The 22,737-nt window shown below is 43.3% G+C and overlaps 1 protein-coding gene across 1 annotated transcript in view; it reads left to right on the forward strand.

Moving 5' to 3' along the window:
- Nucleotides 1–22,737, forward strand: part of LOC139255855 (inositol polyphosphate-5-phosphatase A) — a 547,723-nt gene that overhangs the window by 410,242 nt on the left and 114,744 nt on the right. The window contains exons 5-6 of the mRNA XM_070874031.1: nucleotides 8,261–8,324; nucleotides 13,881–13,984. Coding sequence (XP_070730132.1) covers nucleotides 8,261–8,324; nucleotides 13,881–13,984 — 168 coding nt within the window. The remainder of the gene's footprint in view (nucleotides 1–8,260; nucleotides 8,325–13,880; nucleotides 13,985–22,737) is intronic.

The raw sequence follows: 22,737 nt of genomic DNA on the forward strand, positions 1-22,737 counted from the left end.
CTCACTTTCCTTCCGCCTTGCCCTTCTTCTCCCCATCTCTACCCCTTCCCCTCCTAGCTCCACAGCGTCTGGCCGAGGGGCTCCTCAGGCAGTGCCTCGTTGCGGGGAATGAAGGCAGATGCGGTGGTTGCACGGGTACGGGAGTGGGGGGTGCCGAGAGGGGAACATTCTCTGTTGTAGAAGCAGGATCTTGGTCCTTCCTCTCATCTGTCACTCGCAGTGGTGGTGCGGAATCTAGGGGTGGAGTGCCGCGCTCTGGGACCACTGGGAGGCCTGTGGCAGCCGTGTTCCTGGCTATCGCATCCAGGGCCTCCGCCGTCCGTGGAACGTACTCAGTCATGGTGGCCAGCTGTCGGGATATGCCCCCCAATGCTTCGATGAGCTGGTCACCAATGTCTACAGTCCTCCTGGACAACTGTACCATCTCTCCACTGTCATGTGGCGCTCGTGGACCAGACCTGCCGCGGGGTCGGTACATCCTGGGGACAAATGGGGTGCCCTGTGGAGAGGTGCTTGGGGCCAGTATCTCCAGAGTGGAGGCGGGAATGATTGGAGGAGCACTAGATGGCCTTGGGGTGGACTGCCTTCTGGAGCATGGCAATGCAGGTTCCTCGAAGTCCGAGCTCTCATCTGTAGAGAACAGACCCAGCGGATTGACGGACAAGAATCGGAGCTCCTCAGCACCAGATGTAGGATCATCCGGAGAGTCGGGCCCCGCACCTCCACCTTCTGGCCTCTGTGGTCTTGCCTGGGACCGCGCTACTGGCTGAGCTGCAAAACACAAATTAGGTTATTTAAGGAGAAGGGGGTGCTAGGGTCACAAGGTGATTCCAGCGCTACACACAACATATGCACGACAAAAGCACCACCGCTATCATAATCATCACAGACATCACATTTCAAGACCATCAACACATTTGCATTGCAATGATTTTCATTAGGCCAGCATTATTTCTAGGACAATTTTAGAAATCATCTATCATATATGATTGTTCGGATATGAGTGGGTGTGGCATCTATTGACTTTACATCACGCAATGGTGTAAACTTTACTCGCGTGGCTTCACTTCAGGGTCTGCAGATGCTTCTGTGGCTGTCCGGGTGTGCTTCCCTACGAGTGCAAGCACCCACTCCTCCATCTCAGTGATGTCGCTGGGTCATTGGGGTGCCCTCATGCACCTCGTTGGTCGCCGACGAGACCACCTCTGCTATCTCGATCCATATCTTCTGGTAGGCCTTTGGGGTGGGCTTCCCACGCACTCACTGTGTCAAATCACCCCAGCGTAACTCGACTTCCTGCAGGAGGGAGGCTTTTGCCTCATCCAAGAATCTCTTCGCTCTTTTGCACCCTCCAATGTGCTCCTCTCCCAGCTCACTGCTCTCGCCAGCGTCAGTCTCCACAGCGTGCTATGATGCCTCCTCCTCTCCCTCCATTATTCAAATTCGGGCAAATATGTGGCTGGTAACAGTTAATTTTTGTTTCCCTATTTGCTCTAAAGCTCTAAACTCTCCCTCTTCCTCCCAAAGCAGCCACACCACACACGCCTTCAGTCCCTCTCTCTGTCTCTCTTCTGCGCATGTCATGATGACCCTTGACCTCCTGAATCGAGCGTTGCCATGCCGTTGCTAAGGACACCATCACTTTACGGCAGAAGATCAAAAAGATCTAACGCTACCGCCCATTTCATATCGTTTGCAGTAACGCCCAATTTTAAAAATGGAGACTAGGTGCTTTGAGAATGGGCGAGAAGCCGGCGATCTGAAAACACATTTTACTGCCCACGCCGGAAATAACGCCCATTTTTGGGCGATAAGCACAAGTGTAAAATCTGGGCATTAACTTTTCTGTAATGAAGTGCTCAGTCAGACAAGTCGTGATTAACATGGCTGCAGTTTTCCTTTTTAACTCTCAACGGATGTTATTCATTAACAATGAATTTCTTTTAAAATGTAAAATTCAATTAAACCCTCTTTCTCTTCTGCACCATCTTTGGAATTAAGCAATTAAAAAAAATAAAATTAAGACTGGAAAACTGAACAAACCGTCCAATTTTAAGCATTTTAACAGTATTTTTTATGCAAAGTTGTGATTATGGTGTCAGCCTTGTGTCATGGGTTCAAGAGCACATAATCTAGACTAACACTTGAGTGCAATACTGAGGGGTTGCTTCACAGTCGGAGGTGCCATCTTTCAGATGAGAGATTAAACTATAATGCTCCCAGAACCACATGACCCACCCTCCCGGTGCTCCCAAGATACCATTCAAAGTGCTGCTAGACCCTGACATCCCATCCAATTACTGCCAAAACCCAGATTACCCCAGTGTTGATAAATCAGAGCCCTTAATTTGATGATAGTATTTAACATAGAAACCCTTTCTTATAAAACTTCCAACTCATTGTGGACAAAATCATGGGAGATTTTCTGTTGCATAGCATTGCTTAGTGAGTCAGAGGTTACGTTTTTGCAAAGGGCAAGGGTTCTGGATTGGGGGAGGAATTCGGACAGAAGTTTTTAAGAGATCAAGTTTTTCTTAATTGGTTTACTTTACCCACTGAAGGTAAATTAATAAACCACTACCGCAGTTATGTAAATAAATTTGTTTCTCTGATCATTATTCTCAAGTTTGCAACTGCAGTTACCACTTAGAATATATTATAAATGATAAAGTTTGCATTTGAATTTTGTCACATACATAAGATGCTGCAAACAACTCTGGGCTACTGTAACCAAAATTACTTTTTCCAGGAAAATTATCTCAGAAAAGGTTTAACAGTTTATGCTTTACATTGATGAGAGTGACTTGGACAAGAATAGGAGGGTAAATTTAATTAGTTAATGCTTCTGGAGTAGGCCTTGTCAGATGGGAATTGGATTGGAAACTTGGTACTTTTGTGTTCTAGCCTTATTTCCAATTCATGCATCCATCTAGCAAGGCCTCACTTTGAGAGTGTAGCCTTGCAGAATTTGCCATATTAAATAAGCACATGGCTACTTTAACAAACATTAATTGCACAAAAAACAACCCCTTGTATATAGTTATTTACATAATTATCTCAGAATAAGTTGAAAACGTCATAGTTTATGTTATGTATTTAACCCCTTGCAACCTGTATTACTCTACCACCAGAGGGCCTACCTGTTGGAGTCCCATGGGATCCCAGCATCCTTTGGGAGCACGGTATATAAGCAAGCCACCCACGAGGTACCTGCACTCTGGAGTCTCATTAAAGGAGCTAAGGTCACACTTGCTCATTGTACACTGTACTCAGTTTCATCCTTTATTATGAGCTTATCAATTGGCGACGAGGTAATGAACAACCGTGCGAAAATGCAAAGAACAGTTGGTATCCTGGAGAAGTTCTCAGAAGGGGACGATTGGGAGGCCTTCGTGGAGAGACTTGACCAATATTTTGTGGCCAACGAACTGGAAGGGGACGAGAACACTGCCAAACGAAGGGCAATCCTCCTAAATGTCTGTGGGGCAATAACTTATGGCCTCATGAAGAATCTCCTAGCTCCGGCAAAACCAACAGCTAAATCCTATGAAGAATTGTGTAAGCTGATCCGGGAGCATCTAAATCCTAAGGAAAGTGTTTTGATGGCGAGATATCGGTTCTACACGTGTCAGCGGTCGGAGGGCCAGGAAGTGGCGAACTATGTCGCCGAACTAAGGCGCCTTGCAGGACATTGTGAGTTCGAGGGATTCCTAAAACAAATGCTTAGAGACTTTTTTGTATTGGGCATTAGCCATGAGGCAATCCTTCGCAAACTGTTAACCGTTGAAACTCCGAATCTAAGTAAATCCATAACGATAGCCCAGACATTTATGTCCACCAGCGACAACACCAAACAGATTTCGCAGAGCAAAGAAATTTCGGCCAGTACAAAGTAACGTCGATTTCGAGCAGGAATATACATGGCAGAAAGTACACGCCGGCTGTTGCTACCCGACCTCAGATGATCCAGAGTCCGCCATCAGTCGTCAGTGCGAAGCAGTTAACATCTTGTTGGCGCTGTGGAGGTGATCATCGGTCCCATCAATGCCGCTTCAAGCACTATGTGTGCAACGGTTGCAGAACAATGGGACACCTCCAGCGAATGTGCAGGTGAGCTGCAAACCCTGCAAACCACCACGTTGCAGAGGAAGATCTGAACTGAATTGGAGACTTGAACCGAGGAGGCAGAAGTGTACGGGGTACACACATTCACCATGAAATGTCCACCAATAATGTTGAAAGTTGAACTGAATGGAATTCCAGTATCGATGGAACTGGACACAGGTGCGAGTCAGTCCATAATGAGTAAAAAGGCCTTCGACAGGCTGTGGTGCAACAAGGCACACAGGCCCAAGCTCAACCCCATTCACACCAAACTAAGGATTTACACCAAGGAACTAATCCCTGTAATTGGCAGTGCAGAAGTCAAAGTCTCCTATGACGGAGCAGTACACGAACTCCCGCTGTGGATTGTGCCAGGGGATGGCCCCACTTGTTTGGCAGAAGCTGGCTGGGAAAAATCCGCTGGAACTGGGACGACATCCGAGTGCTTTCGTCCATCGACAATGCTTCGTGCCCAGGTTCTGAGCAAGTTTCCATCGTTGTTCGAGCCAGGTATTGGAAGCTTCTCGGGGGTGAAAGTGCAGATCAATTTGGTTCCCGGTACGCGACCCATCCACCACAAGGCACGGGCGGTACCGTACATGATGTGTGAGAAAGTGGAATTTGAGCTAGACGGGCTGCAGCAAGAAGGCATCATCGCACCGGTGGAATTCAATGAATGGGCTACTCCGATTGTCCAGGTACTTAAAGAGGATGGCACAGTCAGAATTTGTGAGGACTATAAAGTAACGTTTTTCACTACAGGACCAGTACCTGCTACCCAAGGCAGACAACTTATTTGTGACCCTGGCTGGAGGGAAGACGTTCACCGAGCTGTACCTGACCTCGGCCTACATGACGCAGGAGCTGAAGGAGTCTTCGAAAGGCCTCACCTGCATCAACATGCACAAAGGTCTGTTCATCTATAACAGATGCCCGTTCGGGATTCAGTTGGCCAACGGAACATGGAGAGCCTGCTAAAGTCGGTTTCTCACACCATGGTTTTCCAGGACGACAAACTGGTTACAGGTCGGGACACCATTGAGCACTTGTAGAATCTGGAAGAGGTTCTTAGTCGGTTGGATCGGGTGGGGCTCAGGTTGAAACGCTCGAAGTGTGTTTTCCTGGCGAAGGAGGGTCGAGTTCTTTGGATGAAGAATCACAGCAGACAGCATCAGACCCACCGATGCCAAGACGGAGGCCATCAAGAACGCGCCGAGGCCACAGAACGTGACGGAGCTGCAGTCTTTCCTGGAACTCCTGAACTATTTTGGTAATTTCCTACCTGGGTTAAGCACCCTGCTAGAACCCCCACATGGCTACTGTGCAAGGGAGACGACTGGGTATGGGGAAATTCACAAGAGGCTGCCTTTGAGAAAGCCAGAAATCTGTTGTGTTCAAACAAACTGCTTGTTCTGTGTAACCCATGTAAAAGATTAGTGCTGGCTTGCGATGCGTTGTCATATGGGGTCGGGTGTGTTACAACAGGCTAACGAATCGGGGATTTTGCAACCGGTCACTTATGCGTCCAGGAGTTTGTCCAAGGCCGAAAGGGCCTCCAGCATGATTGAAAAAGAGGCTCTGGCGTACGTTTACGGAGTTTATAAAAAAAATGCACCTGTACTTATTTGGCCTCAGGTTTGAGCTTGAAACTGACCACAAGCCGTTCATATCGCTGTTCTCTGAGAGCAAAGGGATTAACACCAATGACTCTGCCCGCATCCAAAGATGGGCGCTCACGCTGTCGGCATATAACTATATAATCCGACAGAGAACTGCATAGACGCTCTCAGTCGGCTGCCATTGCCCACCACCGGGGTGGAAATGGCACAGCCAGTGGACTTGCACATGGTAATGGATGCATTCCAGAACGAAAAGTCCCGCGTCACAGCCCGCCAGGTCAGGATCTGGACCAGCCAGGATCCTTTACTGTCCTTGATAAAAAACTGTGTCCCCCATGAGAGCTGGTCCAGCATCCCAGCTGAGATGCAGGAGGCGATTAAGCCATTCCACAGGCGCAAAGACAAAATGTCTTTGCAGGCGGACTGTCTGTTGTGGGGCAATCGCGTGGTCTTGCCCAATAAAGGCAGAGATACGTTCATTTGTAAACTGCACAGCACCCACCCAGGCATTGTAATGATGAAAGCCATAGCCAGATCCCGTGTATGGTGGCCTGGCATCGACTCAAATTTAGAGTCATGCGTGCGCCAGTGCAACACTTGCTCTCAGCTAAGCAATGCACCCAGAGAGACACCGCTAAGTTTGTGGTCGTGACCCTCCAAACCTTGGTCGAGGATCCACGTGGACTGTGCGGGCCCATTTCTAGGCAAAATGTTTTGGTTGTCGTGGACGCTTATTCAAAATGGATTGAATGTGCGATAATTACTGTAAGCACGGCCACTATTAAAAGCCTACGAGCCATGTTTGCCATGCACGGCCTGCCTGATGTCCTGGTCTGTAACAATGGGCCGTGTTTCACCAGTGCTGAATTCAAGGAATTCATGACCCGCAATGGGATCAAACACGTCACATCTGCCCCGTTCAAGCCCGCATCCAATGGCCAGGCAGAATGGGCAGCTCAGACCATCAAGCAAAGCTTGAAACATGTGTCGGAAGGCTCCCTGCAGACCCGGCTGTCCCGAGTGCTGCTCAGCTACCGCACCAGACCCCATTCACTCACCGGAGTTCCCCCAGCTAAGCTGCTCATGAAAAGGTTGCTCAAAACAAGGCTCTCTCTTGTCCACCCTGATTTCCATGATCACGTAGAGGGCAGGCGGCATCAACAAAGTGTGTACCATGACTGCGCAAATTTGTCACGCGATATTGAGATCAATGATCCTGCATTTGTACTCCATTATGGAAATGGCCCCAAATGGCTCGCTGGCACGGTCACAGCCAAAGAGGGGAACAGGGTGTTTCAGGTCAAATTGACCAATGGACGAACGTACAGAAAACATTTGGATCATATCAAATTGCGGTTCACCAACAGCTAGGAACAAACCGAAGAATACACCACCAACTTTGACCTTCCAACACACACACGTGGCAACTGACATCATGGTTGATCACGAAGCTGAACTCACCATCCCCAGCAGCCCGGCAAGGCCGGCTGCCCAACAGCCCAGAGAAGAACTGACCAACTCACCCACACCCGCATTTGTATCGAGACGATTGACAAGAGAGCGAAAACCCCAAGATCGTCTCACCCTGTAAATAAGTGTACTGTTGACTTCATGGGGGAGTGATGTTATTTATTTAACCCTTTGTAACCTGCATGACACGTGACCACCAGAGGGCCTACCTGTTGGAGTCCCAAGGGATCCCAGCATCCCTTGTGAGCACAGTATATAAGCAGGCCAACCCACGAGGTACCTGCATTCTGGAGTCTCATTAAAGGAGCTAAGGTCACACTTGCTCATTGTACACAGTACTCAGTTTCATCCTTTATTATGAGTGTTCTGGACTTTTCCACTCAACTAAGAAGACTGGTTAACAGTAACATGTCTGAGCAAGCCAACTGCCTTCTGAAGCCAAGTTGAAGAGAGGAGGATCTCGGCATGATTGACATGGCCAGTCGCCAATCCGGGGGCATGAAGGGATTTATAGAAAAAGGTTAGCAAAGCCCAACCAAATAATGCAAGATCTAATCAAATACCCCAAACCGAACTTCAAGCTTGCAAAACAATTTAGGAAGTGATTTAATTGTTTCAACTTCTTTTAATCATACATCTTGCTGCTTCCCAATTTGTGATTTGTGGCTTCTTGAACTCCTTGATTAGTGGTTTACACTCTGACTGATACCATGCCTACCTGTTCAATTGTGATTTGTTGCTGTCTTTGGGATGTGGAATATGAACCAATCAGGTGCAAGTGTGACAGAAAAATTGGTTTTGGACACCGAAGGTGTAATGCCTGAGATATGGCGGAAACAGACAATGCATGATGTACATTTTTTTGATATAAAAAGATAGATAGATTTAGGCAGATGCTTGTGATTTAGGGAAGTGAAAGTGCATTGCTAATTGATAGACCAATTAAGTAAAATGTTTGTTTATAGCTGCAGCCTAATTGTTCATTTTGTGAAACACATTCATCCTGTTCTTTTACATATATATTGCACAAATTCGTATTAAATTAAACTTTTGTACTTCTTTTTCAGGCTTTAGGAAATCTTTACTTTCTTCACGAGTCTTTGAAAAATACCTATCAGTTTGATTTTAAAGGTAAGCTTTAAAATACTACTTAATATAAGATTACAAAAGGGTAATGGTTGGTGGGTATTTTTGTGACTGGAGGTTTGTTTCCAGTGGGGTTCCACAGGGCTCAGTACTAGATCCCTTGCTTTTTGTGGTATATATCAATGATTTAGACTTGAATGTAGGGATAATGATTAAGAAGTTTGCAGATGAGACAAAAATTGACTTGTGGTTGATAATGAAGCAGAAAGCTGGAGACTACAGGAAGATATCAATGAACTGGTCAGGTGGGCAAAACAGTGGCAAATGGAATTCAGTCCGGAGAAGTGTGAGGTCATGCATTTGGGAAGGACTAACAAAGCAAGGGATACAGATTAAATGATAGGACACTGAGAAGTGTAGAGGAACAAGGAGACCTTGGAGTGCATGTCCACATATCCCTAAACATAGAAACATAGAAAATAGGTGCAGGAGTAGGCCATTCGGTCCTTCGAGCCTGCACCGCCATTCAATGAGTTCATGGCTGAACATGCAACTTCAGTACCCCATTCCTGCTTTCTCGCCATACCCCTTGATCCCCCTAGTAGTAAGGACTACATCTAACTCCTTTTTGAATATATTTAGTGAATTGGCCTCAACAACTTTCTGTGGTAGAGAATTCCACAGGTTCACCACTCTCTGGGTGAAGAAGTTTCTCCTCATCTCGGACCTAAATGGCTTACCCCTTATCCTTAGACTGTGACCCCTGGTTCTGGACTTCCCCAACATTGGGAACATTCTTCCTGCATCTAACCTGTCTAAACCCGTCAGAATTTTAAACGTTTCTATGCGATTCCCTCTCATTCTTCTGAACTCCAGTGAATACAAGCCCAGTTGATCCAGTCTTTCTTGAGATGTCAGTCCCGCCATCTCGGGAATCAGTCTGGTGAACCTTTGCTGCACTCCCTCAATAGCAAGAATGTCCTTCCTCAAGTTAGGAGACCAAAACTGTACACAATACTCCAGGTGTGGCCTCACCAAGGCCCTGTACAACTGTAGCAACACCTCCCTGCCCCTGTACTCAAATCCCCTCGCTATGAAGGCCATCATGCCATTTGCTTTCTTAACCGCCTGCTGCACCTGCATGCCAACCTTCAATGACTGATGTACCATGACACCCAGGTCTCTTTGCACCTCCCCTTTTCCTAATCTGTCACCATTCAGATAATAGTCTGTCTCTCTGTTTTTACCACCAAAGTGGATAACCTCACATTTATCCACATTATACTTCATCTGCCATGCATTTGCCCACTCACCTAACCTATCCAAGTCGCTCTGCAGCCTCATAGCATCCTCCTCACAGCTCACACTGCCACCCAACTTAGTGTCATCTGCAAATTTGGAGATACGACATTTAATCCCCTCGTCTAAATCATTAATGTACAATGTAAACAGCAGGCCAGGTAGATATGTTGTTTAAGATGTCACAAGGAATACTTGCTTTTATTAGCTGAGGCCTAGAATGCAAGAGCAGGGAGGTTATGCTTGAACTGTATAAAACACTAGTTAGGCCACAGCTAGAGTACTGCATGCAGTTCTGGTCACCACATTGCAGGAAAGGTGTGATTGCACACTAGAGAGGATATTTACGAGTATGTTGCCTGGACTGGAGAATTTTAGCTATGAGGAAAGATTGAATAGGCTGGGTTTGGTTTTTTTGGAACAGAGGAAGCTGAGGGGAGAATTTATTGAGGTGTATAAAATTATGAGGGGCCTAGATAGAGTGGATAGGAAAGACCCATTTCCCTTAGCAGAGAGGGCAACAACCAGGGGGCATAGATTTAAAGTAATTGGTAGGAGGTTTAGAAGGGATTTGAGGGGAAACTTTTTCACCCAGAGGGTGGTGGAAGTATGGAACTCAGGTAGAGGCAGAACCCCTTGCCACTTTTCAAAAAGTACTTGGATGTGCACTTGAAGTGCCATAACCTACAAGGCTATGGACCAAGAACTGGAAAGTGGAATTAGACTGAATAGCTCTTTGTCAGCTGGTGCGGACATGATGGGCCGAAATGGCTTTCTTCCATGCTATAAATTTCTATGAAATAGTTAATGGGCCCAATTCTATATACACCATTCAAGTTAATACAACTGATGACTTTGGGATTGTATTTGGCATTGGATTAAATGCATCCATGCCCTTACTTTCTGGCACATTTGGCTCATTGCTTAACATCCTGAAGCAATAGTTGCTTAAAGCACAAATAAGTTACATTCCTCACATATATTCATGTATGTATATTCCTGTTGCATTTTATGTGTATAGGATTATTTTTGAAATGGGTAAACTAAATTCCTGGATTTGTGACCTAGCAGGGATTTAAAGGCTTTTTTTGGAATTTCTTATAATTAAAAAAACATCTTTCCTTGTGGTGTAAGGGAGGTGCTTTAATCTACAAAGCACAGGCAGTATAGAGTATTACAAAAAGCATAAGATCACACAGTAATACAAATACTGGTGACTTGTCCCTTATTTTAAAGTAATACATTCCCTACTACTTTTCCATGATATAACGTTTTCATGACTGTAAAATTAATTTTATAAAATATCAGTTTCATTTCTTTGTCAATGAAATGTATTTATGCTGCTAAACACAGTGCAGATTCAAATTTACTGTTATGCGACTTCTTCATTAAAAAAATGCTGTCATATTTAGACAAATATGGATATTTACTTTTGTTGCTCTGTTGATTTAAGAATAATCTACTAACAGATTGTTGATGCAGACAGAATTGACTGCTCATTCACTCCCAGCAGATAGAATCACACATCAAGACACAATATTTGAATGCATGGCTGTGATGCAAAAGAATACATTCTCCCGTTCATTGTTCGGGTATGGAATAGAATCAATGCAGGATGTTAGTTATCTCCCATTCACGACAGTCTCTTACATGCGATCATATTTAGTGTGATCAAGTATTTCCTTTATCATAACTCTTCATAATCTTGAAGACCTCTATCAGATCGCCCCTTAACATTTCAACTCCAGTGAAAAATGGTCCTAATTTCTCAAGTCCCTCTTCATGGGCCCAAATTTCCCCATGAGTTGCACCTTTTTTTTGGTGGAACTTAATTTTTCTGGTGTATCTTTTTAGTTGCAAATATGGCCACAGCATCCTCCTCGCAGCTCACACTGCCACCCAACTTAGTGTCATCCGCAAATTTGGAGATACTACATTTAATCCCCTCATCTAAATCATTAATGTACAATGTAAACAGCTGGGGCCCCAGCACAGAACCTTGCGGTACCCCACTAGTCACTGCCTGCCATTCTGAAAAGTACCCATTTACTCCTACTCTTTGCTTCCTGTCTGACAACCAGTTCTCAATCCATGTCAGTACACTACCCCCAATCCCATGTGCTCTAACTTTGCACATCAATCTCTTGTGTGGGACCTTGTCGAACGCCTTCTGAAAGTCCAAATATACCACATCAACTGGTTCTCCCTTATCCACTCTACTGGAAACATCCTCAAAAAATTCCAGAAGATTTGTCAAGCATGATTTCCCTTTCACAAATCCATGCTGACTTGGACCTATCATGTCACCTCTTTCCAAATGCACTGCTATGACATCCTTAATAATTGATTCCATCATTTTACCCACTACCGATGTCAGGCTGACCGGTCTATAATTCCCTGTTTTCTCTCTCCCTCCTTTTTTAAAAAGTGGGGTTACATTGGCTACCCTCCACTCCATAGGAACTGATCCAGAGTCAATGGAATGTTGGAAAATGACTGTCAACGCATCCACTATTTCCAAGGCCACCTCCTTAAGTACTCTGGGATGCAGTCCATCAGGCCCTGGGGATTTATCGGTAAATCTACCTGTGCTGCCACCTAATGACCAATGCCTCTGCAATCCAGCTTCCCTCTGTGCCACAGGAGATCTACTAGTGTATAATTTAAATTTCAGCACATTATTAATTAAACCTCATTGAGAAATCCCAAAACTTGTGTTGTTTAAAATCTTACAATAACTATGCCACAGTTCATAGATCCATATAACCATAGAACCCTACGGCATAGAAAGAGATCAGTTGGTTCCAATGCCACTTAGTCATATTTCCCTGCCCTTTCCAGATACCCTTTTCGTTTCCAAATATTTACCCACTTCCCTTTGAATACCTTATCAAAAATGTAGACGAAATATGTTTTCTTTATTTGAACGATGCATAAATCTCAGTGGGGCAGTGGCGGTGTGGATGTGTCCAAAAATAGGGCCCATCTGATTTTCACAAGGTACAAAAATTCATAATAAACAAAAACAAAAGAGGGACATCAGCAAATCAAGGAACTAAACTTATTGGCAAATGATTAAAAGCAGGCACAAAATATTGAATTATACATCAGAAGGAGTAAGGGGTGAAAATACCAAAAGCCATCTGAAGAACTGAAGGTCAGTGAAGTACTGAAGTCCCAGGTCCCCGAGGAAGGGACTGATCTGTGCAGAAAGCATGGCAAGGATTTACAATACCGTGGATATGAAATGTAATCATTTTGGTGTGAATTATTTAATTTTCATCTGTATATTATGTTGAAACTTATTATTTATAATTTGCTATAGATTCTGCTGGTTAATACGTCAAAATGGTGGCTTAAACCAGAATCTTTTGAGCGATTTGATTTGTTGCTTTTCTGGTGCTTGCTGGTTGGTAATTTGTATCTTTTTGGTAACTGGCTCATTTTGCAGTTCTTGCTGTTTAGTATCTTTTTCTTTCCAAATGTCAATTTCATCCAATTAATATTAACAGATAGTGGTTTCTGATTCTTTGGCTCAAATATATAAATAAAAGACTAATCATGATTTCCTACCTAGGATGTGATGCCTAAAGTGTGATGCTGAAAGTGTAATGACCATTTTTGAGGCCTGATGTGCCATTGTTGCATATTATACACAATATATATATATATATATATTGTTTGTGTGTGTCTTTGGGTAGTAATGACAATAATAATAAGACAACTATGTGCCCAGAATGAAGCTTGTTGAAATTAATATACCTGTCATGGCAATGAAGCAAGGAGGTATCTTCTCCTTTCAGGCCTAAACTATCTCCAGAGAAGAGAATATTGCAACAAAGGTTCTCCAGAATTCATACAAAAAAAAGTCCACTGGTGGCTTAAAATTAAACTAAATCTGTCTAGAGACATTGGCTGGAAGTTTCCTTGGGGTTCCTCCACCGCTGCTGTAACTTTTGCAGAAATTCTGTTTGTGCATGTACGGCAGAGGAGTGGGAAAACCTCTGAGGAAATTCCTGCCGATTGTAGAAAGCAAAATTCTCCTCCAACTGTCGGAACAGTTGCAGAGAATGTGTTCTTTAATAGAATGTACGGAGCTGATTCAAACTAAATATAATGTTACTCACAAACAGTTTCATGTCAGCGGAAAGCATGTACAAAAGGCCCTTTAGCATCAGCATATCATAGGCAGCTGGCCGAATCTCATGTTCTATTGAGAATAATCAGTTGTACCGTTTCTTAGTGAAACAGCTGTTTTGTTAGTTGAGATTTATTTTGTGTGTGCTTTTTTTTCTTTTCAAGCTAAGAAATACAAAAAAGTAACGGGCAAAGAAATCTACTCAGAAACATTAGAAAGCACACCTATGCTGGAAAAGGAAAAGTTTCCACAAGATTACTTCCCTGAGGTAAGTTGCACCGTCTTTTGCAACACAAAAAGCAAAAAGTCAACTTGTAAAGTTGTAAAAGTTTATTGTTGTCCCTGTGTCTCTGGGAAAACAGTCTGTCAAATGGTAGAGCTGCAAATGGGGTACATGAACATGATTTGCTGACCGAGTTTGGGACGAGGTGAGGGGTGGATCTTCCTGCTATCGCTCTGTTCATTATTTTCATGTTTCTCACGGCTCCTAATTCAGTTGTGTTAATTTCGACACTGACGTACAGTCATCAAAATGTTTTTTAAAAACTGTTGATGCACAAGACCGCAGTGACCTAAGGTCATGTGACATAATCAACATTACTTCTGGGTCATGAAATAACTCTCAAAAGTATAACTGGGGAGACCACACATGTGATAGCATGTATGCATAGTGCACACAAACAGTATTTGTTTCTGGAGAGGACGTGCTTCAATAATTTAGGCTCAGTATCCTTTCCTTGCAAATTAAGTTTTTGCAAAGCTTCCCCATGATGCTTTTAAAAATTCTCCCAATATCTCTTGCATCATTTTAACATACTATATAACTCAAAAATTGTCCTATTATGTCAATAATTTAATATTGTTTTCAATTATGTAATTAAAGACAGAATAATTATAACTGGTAAATATATCAGACAGAACACCGCTCTTCATCTTAGTAATAACCTGTTCCATTCTGCAACTGACAGATATGCAAACGATCCTCTCAATTGGTTTAAGACTGATTTCTTTCTCTTTATTACTGCTGCTTAAAGATGATCTAAAAGTAATTACATTGATTGAGGTATAATGCAATTCAAAATAATTACAATTCACTGCATATAAAACTAACAAAACTTTTCATGGTGATTTATTGTACCTCTTGACTGTATATGAATCTCAAATGATGCCTTTGGGACCAGCACTTGAGATAATGTTAGGCTATTTAAAAAGAACAGATTTGTGTAGTCTATCAGACCTGAATAATTTTTGCCAGTAGTGAGAAATTGGTTGTTATCATACATCACAGATACTGCTCAAAGCTCTTATGAAAGATGAATTAATTTCACTAATGCTTTAATGTGAACCTTTCATGAACAAAGCTGTACAGGGATAACCTTGTAGGGGTCCCTAGTTTCTCAATAGTGATTTATGTCATCTTTTAATAAAGGAAACAGCCTGTATATAATCCATCTGCCGAGCAAAGAACGGACACTGACTTGCACGACATGGGATTTTTAACTTCCATTTTTATTTAACGCTGCAGACTGATGAAAGGTTTCAAGGAAGACTAATATAAGCCCGGTTTACACTCAGTGTTGCTAAATTGATTGGTAATCCCAGCTCTAAATTATACCGAACCCCCTCTCCACCCCCCTCAGTAATTGCCATCAAAAAGATGGATTACTACGAAGAGAGCTACTGAAAGTACTGAGCAAACATTTGTAGGGCCATTTCTCTGTATCAACTTTGAACATTTTATGATACTGAGGAAGCAGAGGAAAGCTGCAGTAACACGATGCTGTAGACCTCGCATTTGTCAGTTCAGTTGTAATACTTGTACCACAGTCAGGCACAAAGTTCAGATCCAGAAGGGTATCTTTCCAGTTATTTTCTTTTTTTTTAGTTTACCACAATATGCTCCATTCCCTGGCTAAAACAGTCAAGAAAAGCTTTGTTCTCCAGCTTCTGCAACTCTCGAACTAACCACTAAGAGGCACATGAGGGAAGCCTTGATTGTCTCGCCATTCAGTGTTTTTTTTCTTATTATTCTCTTGTCATGGGGAAGCATTTATGTTTGCTCAATCTGATCAGCTATATTGCCTGGCCAAAATTAGAAATGGAAACTGCTGCTGGGAACTTGTGTCCTGCCATTCCTTGCATTGCTGCATCAACAATCTGTTGAACGGAATACCGTTCCACTCAGTTTACTGGGGAGTCAACTCTACTGGAGTATGGGGTAGCCTGGATTTACTATGTTTGCTTGTACATATGAGGCAGGAGGTGAACCGAGGCTTTGTTGTTTCCAGACCATTTTTTTCGACTGCCTGAGTTTCCACTCTCTTGGCAGATGACATTTATGGGCAGTCACATGTAAATGAGAATGATATGGTGATGTCAGACATCCTATTTTGCATTATTTCCACCTTACGCGAAGTCTTAATTCATCATAAAACTGACATCCAGGTTGGCTCGCTGCTACCTTGAAAATGGCAGTAAGTTTAAAGGGATGAATGTTATTGTGTCTTGCTGATTTTTTCTGCTATTGCCACCACCTTTGCCATCTGTCTATCTATTTGGTGAGGAGCTGCCATTTATCCCCCACCCCAATCACACACAGGGCATGCTGAACTTCATATTGGGGATTTCATTCTTTCTTTGCTTACTTGAAGAAGAGGAGGAGAGAGGACATGCGCCGGTCAGTACTCCCCAAACAGGGTATATAACTGTATTTAACTGAGCAGCGCTGCTTGTGGAAGCTCCACTTTGTAAAGGAGTAATACCACATACTACAAGAGCATTTGCAGCCCACCTCCAACATGTGCACATTCTGTCAGTGGCTATTAGGTCATCACCGCCCATACTGTCTATGTTATGGGATCATTCTGGGCAGCCATAGGGGTCAGCTGTAACATAAACCAAATCACAGTGCACGGATGCATCAAGCAAGTTATGAATGCATTGGTAACTAGGGCTAGCAATTTCATCAGCTTCCCTATGAAAAACCATTGGCAACTTTCTAGAGCATGCAACTTTACATCATGTCGGGAAATGCGAAGGTTGAAGGATGGCACCCAAGTGGCTGTACATGTCCTTTTACACTGTCCCATGTATGTCAAAAGGAAAGGCTACCAACTGTCTCCGCATGCAGTTTGTTTGCATGAGCAGGACACTATCATGCAAGTGAATGCTCACTTTCCTGGGAGCTGCCACACTGCCTTTGAGATAAGGATGGGCCATGCCAGCACTCTTTGAGCCACAAAAGGTGGTGAGCGATAATGGCCATGCTCTTCTGCTTTTGTTGGTGCTTTTCCAGGAATCCAGTTGGGCAGAACCATGCTGAAGTCCATTCATCCATCCAAAACATCATTGAACACATCATTGAACACACGAATCAAAATAATTGTTTAAAGTCTCAGCCATTTCCACATTTCCCAATATTAAACCCCCCTTCTCATCTTCTAAGGGACCAACATTTACTTTAGTCACTCTTTTCCGTTTTATATATCTGTAAAAGCTTTTACAATCTGTTTTTATGTTTTGCGCAAGTTCCATGCGTATCTCATCAACGTCATCCCAAATCTGAGATCTCCTACATTGGGAAGACTAGCAAGAGAATGGCAACAGATCCACCATTAAATCAGCAGGAATCGTGGATCAAACGCAAACATAGCAACTTCTTCAAACCAGCCAAACCACTCCAGCATAGACACACCATAGGTACGCTGAAAGCACTTCTCTGTCTGGATTGATCTGGCATTTCTGTATGCTGAGGAGCCTGCTTGTTTCCCCTACTGTGGAAGAGGAGGAAAAGAGGAAGAGTTTCCCAAGGAGCAAAGCTCACATATGCCTCAGTCGGAAGCTTGACATAAAGGCTTTTTGATATGGTTGACTGGCAGTTAATGAAGGGTACAATAGCAGGAGAGGCAGAATAAGCTCAGCTGGCACATGCCCTCCCACTTCCTGATCTCCAACATCCTCAATAGCCTTTCTCCCCAAGTTGTACGGGGCTTCCTCCTCATAGGGAGTTAGTATTTTGAGCTTAGCGCAGCAGCCACCAGTGCATGATCCTTCTCTACTGTTATGCTGGCTTGTCTTAGAAAAAGACAATGAAATGTATCAAATTAAAATGATGTGGAGCAAGACTGAGCTCAGAATGGGTGTGAGAACAAGTACATGCAACAAGTAATTACGGGATAAACATTCTGCTTTCTTTGTTCCTTTGTTGTGCGCTGGGAGTGTATATTGCAAAATGTGATGCACTCATGATTTTCTGTCCAATAAAATTAATGGTTGAAAAATCATGGACTGGGAGTATATAATTTTGCAATGTACCCTCCTAGTACATGCCAAGGAGTGGGGCAGCTTTTACCCCAACATTCCATGCATGGCTTTTTGTGGGGAGAATGCATATAAGGATGTGAGTGAAGAAACACACCTCGATGATGGTTGAGGGTTTAAAGTACATTGACGGTAACATGTGAAGCACTTTTAGCACAGTGTGAGGGGAGATCATTGTGAGTTTTCAGTGCTTGGTAGAGTGCATTCTTAGAATGTGTGGCTGATTCTTTTTACCTTACCTGACCTGGTAAAATTACTAAACTTTGTACGCTGAGATGTAGTGAGTGGGGTCCTAGAGTCCACACTGACTGCCCTGACCACCTCTCTCCACTGGCCCTAGGCTGTCCTCAACTGGCCCTCTATGTTTCTGCATTCCCCATGCAGGAGAGTTTCCACATCTGTGCATTAGGAACTCTGTGCTCTGCAGCAGATGATTCAGACATTGGGTTTTACCTAACTGGCCTGCTGGCTGAAGCAATAATAATTGCCCCTTTTCTGAGACTGGACATTACAATGTAGTGAGCGGTTCTTGGGAGCCAAGACTAAGCACAAAATGTACGGGTTCAACCTGGGGAGTAGTGTGTCAGGTGGTGGCCTCGATTGAAATGTCAGCCAATGTTTGATAATCATTTACATTTTTTAATGTTGCAGTAATTTTTTCTTAAAAGTGGTATTTTTTTTTACATGAGTGCTTCCGGCCCAGGAAATAAAACAATTTAATAACTGGAAACTTAGAGATTTTAATAGGAAACATACAGGGATTATCCTTAGCCTCACAAGGAATGCTCTCTGTGCATTCCCTGGACCATTCCTTTAAAGGTACATTCAGTTTACAATCCCATTGCAATCTAATCATTCTCTGTCTATCAGCTAGTTAATGTAAATATTTCCTTCACTATAAGTTGTTGTAACTTTTCCTTTTATTGAATATCTAAAACAGTACTTTCCAAATAAACCACTTGTTTACTTGCATCAAAGCCCTGTAAGTTTCACTCCTGAAATTGAAAAGAAAGAACTTGTATTTCTTTAGCGTGTTTCATAATCTCAGGATGTCCCAAATTGTTTCACAGCCAATAAAAGTACCTTTGAGTTTAAGGGCAGTCACTTTTGTAATGTAGGCAAATGGACTTTGCCATGGAATGAAGGATGAGTTAGATATTGGTAAGTTTCAGCATTGGGCTTTAAAGGCATTTACATTTGCTGTTCCTTAAACTAAAAGCTAATCCAATAATGGAGGCCTGTGTGGAAGTCACCTTAAGAAAGCATTTCCACTACAGTTGTAGGGTAGATATGAAATGGTTTAGCTTTGCTCTGATGTTGCAGTTATCGTGTAAGTGTACACTGGACCCAATGTTGGGGTTCGGCCTGACACTGAAACTGTACCGAGATTCCCTGGAGGAGGAAGTCTCATTCTGCTTTGTTTCGGAAACAATTTCAACTTTCACACCTGATTTACACTCTAACTTTAATGTGGGTACAAAGCGGTTTTGGCGTTGTACTGATGCTAAACCTGTGGAATGTGAATGCACCACGGGGGTAATTTTCAGCTACACCATATGGGTGGAGCGAATCATCTGCCAGTTGTAGAATCACCCTGATTTTCATCAAATTGGTTTCTGTGGGATGAAAATCGAATTGTTTCTAGAATGAGCAAGGGATCTGCTCCACCAGGTTACCACCTAGGTGGAGGTGAAGGTGAAAATTTACCCCCATTAGTCTTCCAGGAAATGGTTCATAAGAACATAAGAATTAGGAACAGGAGTAGGCCATCTAGCCCCTCGAGTCTGCTCCGCCATTCAATAAGACCATGGCTGATCTGGCTGTGGACTCAGCTCCACTTACCCGCCCGCTCCCCGTAACCCTTGATTCCCTTATTGGTTAAAAATCTATCTATCTGTGACTTGAATACATTCAATGAGCTAGCCTCAACTGCTTCCTTGGGCAGAGAATTCCACAGATTCACAACCCTCTGGGAGAAGAAATTCCTTCTCAACTCGATTTTAAATTGGCTCCCCCGTATTTTGAGGCTGTGCCCCCTAGTTCTAGTCTCCCCTACCAGTGGAAACAACCTCTCCGCCTCTATCTTGTCTATCCCTTTCATTATTTTAAATGTTTCTATAAGATCAACCCTCATCCTTCTGAACTCCAATGAGTAAAGACCCAATCTACTCAATCTATCATCATAAGGTAACCCCCTCATCTCCGGAATCAGCCTAGTGAATCGTCTCTGTACCCCCTCCAAAGCCAGTATATCCTTTCTTAAGTAAGGTGACCAAAACTGCACGCAGTACTCCAGGTGCGGCCTTACCAATACCCTATATAGTTGCAGCAGGACCTCCCTGCTTTTGTACTCCATCCCTCTCGCAATGAAGGCCAACATTCCATTCGCCTTCCTGATTACCTGCTGCGCCTAACGTTTTGGGATTCATGCACAAGGACCCCCAGGTCCCTCTGCACCTCAGCATGTTGTAATTTCTCCCCATTCAAATAATATTCCCTTTTGCTGCTTTTTTTCCCCAAGGTGGATGACCTCACACTTTCCAACATTGTATTCCATCTGCCAAACCGTAGCCCATTCGCTTAACCTATCTAAATCTCTTTGCAGCCTCTCTGTGTCCTCTACACAACCTGCTTTCCCACTAATCTTTGTGTCATCTGCAAATTTTGTTACACTATACTCTGTCCCCTCTTCCAGATCATCTATGTATATTGTAAACAGTTGTGGTCCCAGCACCGATCCCTGTGGCACACCACTAACCACCAATTTCCAACCCGAAAAGGACCTATTTATCCTGACTCTCTGCTTTCTGTTCCCCAGCCAATTCTCTATCCATGCTAATATATTTCCTCTGACTCCGCGTACCTCTATCTTCTGCAGTAACCTTTTGTGTGACACCTTGTCGAATGCCTTTTGGAAATCTAAATACACCACATCCATCGGTACACCTCTATCCACCATGCTCGTTATATCCTCAAAGAATTCCAGTAAATTAGTTAAACATGATTTTCCCCTTCATGAATCCATGCTGCGTCTGCTTGATTGCACTATTCCTATCTAGATGTCCCGCTATTTCTTCCTTAATGATATTTTCAAGCATTTTCCCCACTACAGATGTTAAACTAACCGGCCTATAGTTACCTGCCTTTTATTTGCCCCCTTTTTTAAACAGAGGCATTACATTAGCTGCTTTCCAATCCGCTGGTACCTCCCCAGAGTCCAGAGAATTTTGGTAGATTATAAAGAATGCATCTGCTATAACTTCCGCCATCTCTTTTAATACCCTGGGATGCATTTCATCAGGATCAGGGGACTTGTCTACCTTCAGTCCCATTAGCCTGTCCAGCACTACCCCCCTAGTGATAGTAATTGTCTCAAGGTCCTCCCTTCCCACATTCCTGTGGCCAGCAATTTTTTACATGGTTTTTGTGTCTTCCACTGTGAAGACTGAATCAAAATAATTGTTTAAAGTCTCAGCCATTTCCACATTTCCCATTATTAAATCCCCCTTCTCATCTTATAAGGGACCAACATTTACTTTAGTCACTCTTTTCCGTTTTATATATCTGTAAAAGCTTTTACTATCTGTTTTTATGTTTTGCGCAAGTTCCATGCGTATCTCATCAACGTCATCCCAAATCTGAGATCTCCTACATTGGGAAGACTAGCAAGAGAATGGCAACAGATCCACCATTAAATCAGCAGGAATCGTGGATCAAACGCAAACATAGCGACTTCCTCAAACCAGCCAAACCACTCCAGCATAGACACACATCCGCCACTGGAGTGCCAGGGACTGAATCGCCATGAGACAATATTGAGTGTACCCTTGACACCACCAAACAACTGGGTATTAAGTATTTCTTCCAGAAAAATATCTAAATTAGATTATGAAAATAACACTAGCTTTTGTGTTGGTTCCAGATGCATATTTGCAAACTCTAAGGGTGGGAAACATGTAACAGGAAGCAAAAAATAACATTACACAGGTACAGGAGGATGTTTGTTCCTCTGGCACTTTGGAATGATTTTATATTTTATTCATAGATCAACCCAAAATGGCCAAATTGTGCCCATTATTGGTTTTCAGCACAGCTCAGCCCTCATCTCTGTTGATAAAAGAATGAACAACTTTCTCTTGAACATAATGCCAAATAACCTGCTCTCAGCAAATACTAGAGTCAGTCTTGAGAGATTTGCTGTTTACAATGATGTACAGTGATGAAAGGACCTGCCACCAGTGGTGGGGCAAAGGGAGGGGAGAATGCACAAAATGTCAGAAAGGCATATAGGCTGGAGGAGAGTGGGGCAAAGCCATTGGAGGGATTTGAAGATAAGGATAAGGAATTTAAATGTATTGTGTTGGGGAACTGGGAGCCAATGTAGGTCAGTAAGGATGATGAACAAATGGGACAGGATATGGACAATTGAATATTGAACCATTTGGAGTTTATGGAGGGCCAGCAAGCAAGTCCAGAGGTGACAAAAGCAGAAGAAAGAGTTTCAGCATTGGAGATAGGCTTTAATGGAGGTGCAATAAGTAGTCTGGAATAGGCTAGCAGGGGTACTGGTCAGTGGCAAAAGAGTAGAGTTTATGGCTGGGGCTGAAAACAATCACTTAAGTTTTTATAATGTTTAGTTGGAAAGCTCATTCATTTCTTGATGCCAGCTAGGCTGTCTGACAGCATAGACACAGTCGTGGA

The sequence above is a fragment of the Pristiophorus japonicus genome, chromosome 3 (genome assembly GCF_044704955.1).
Source record: "Pristiophorus japonicus isolate sPriJap1 chromosome 3, sPriJap1.hap1, whole genome shotgun sequence".
Lineage (NCBI taxonomy): Eukaryota > Metazoa > Chordata > Chondrichthyes > Pristiophoridae > Pristiophorus > Pristiophorus japonicus.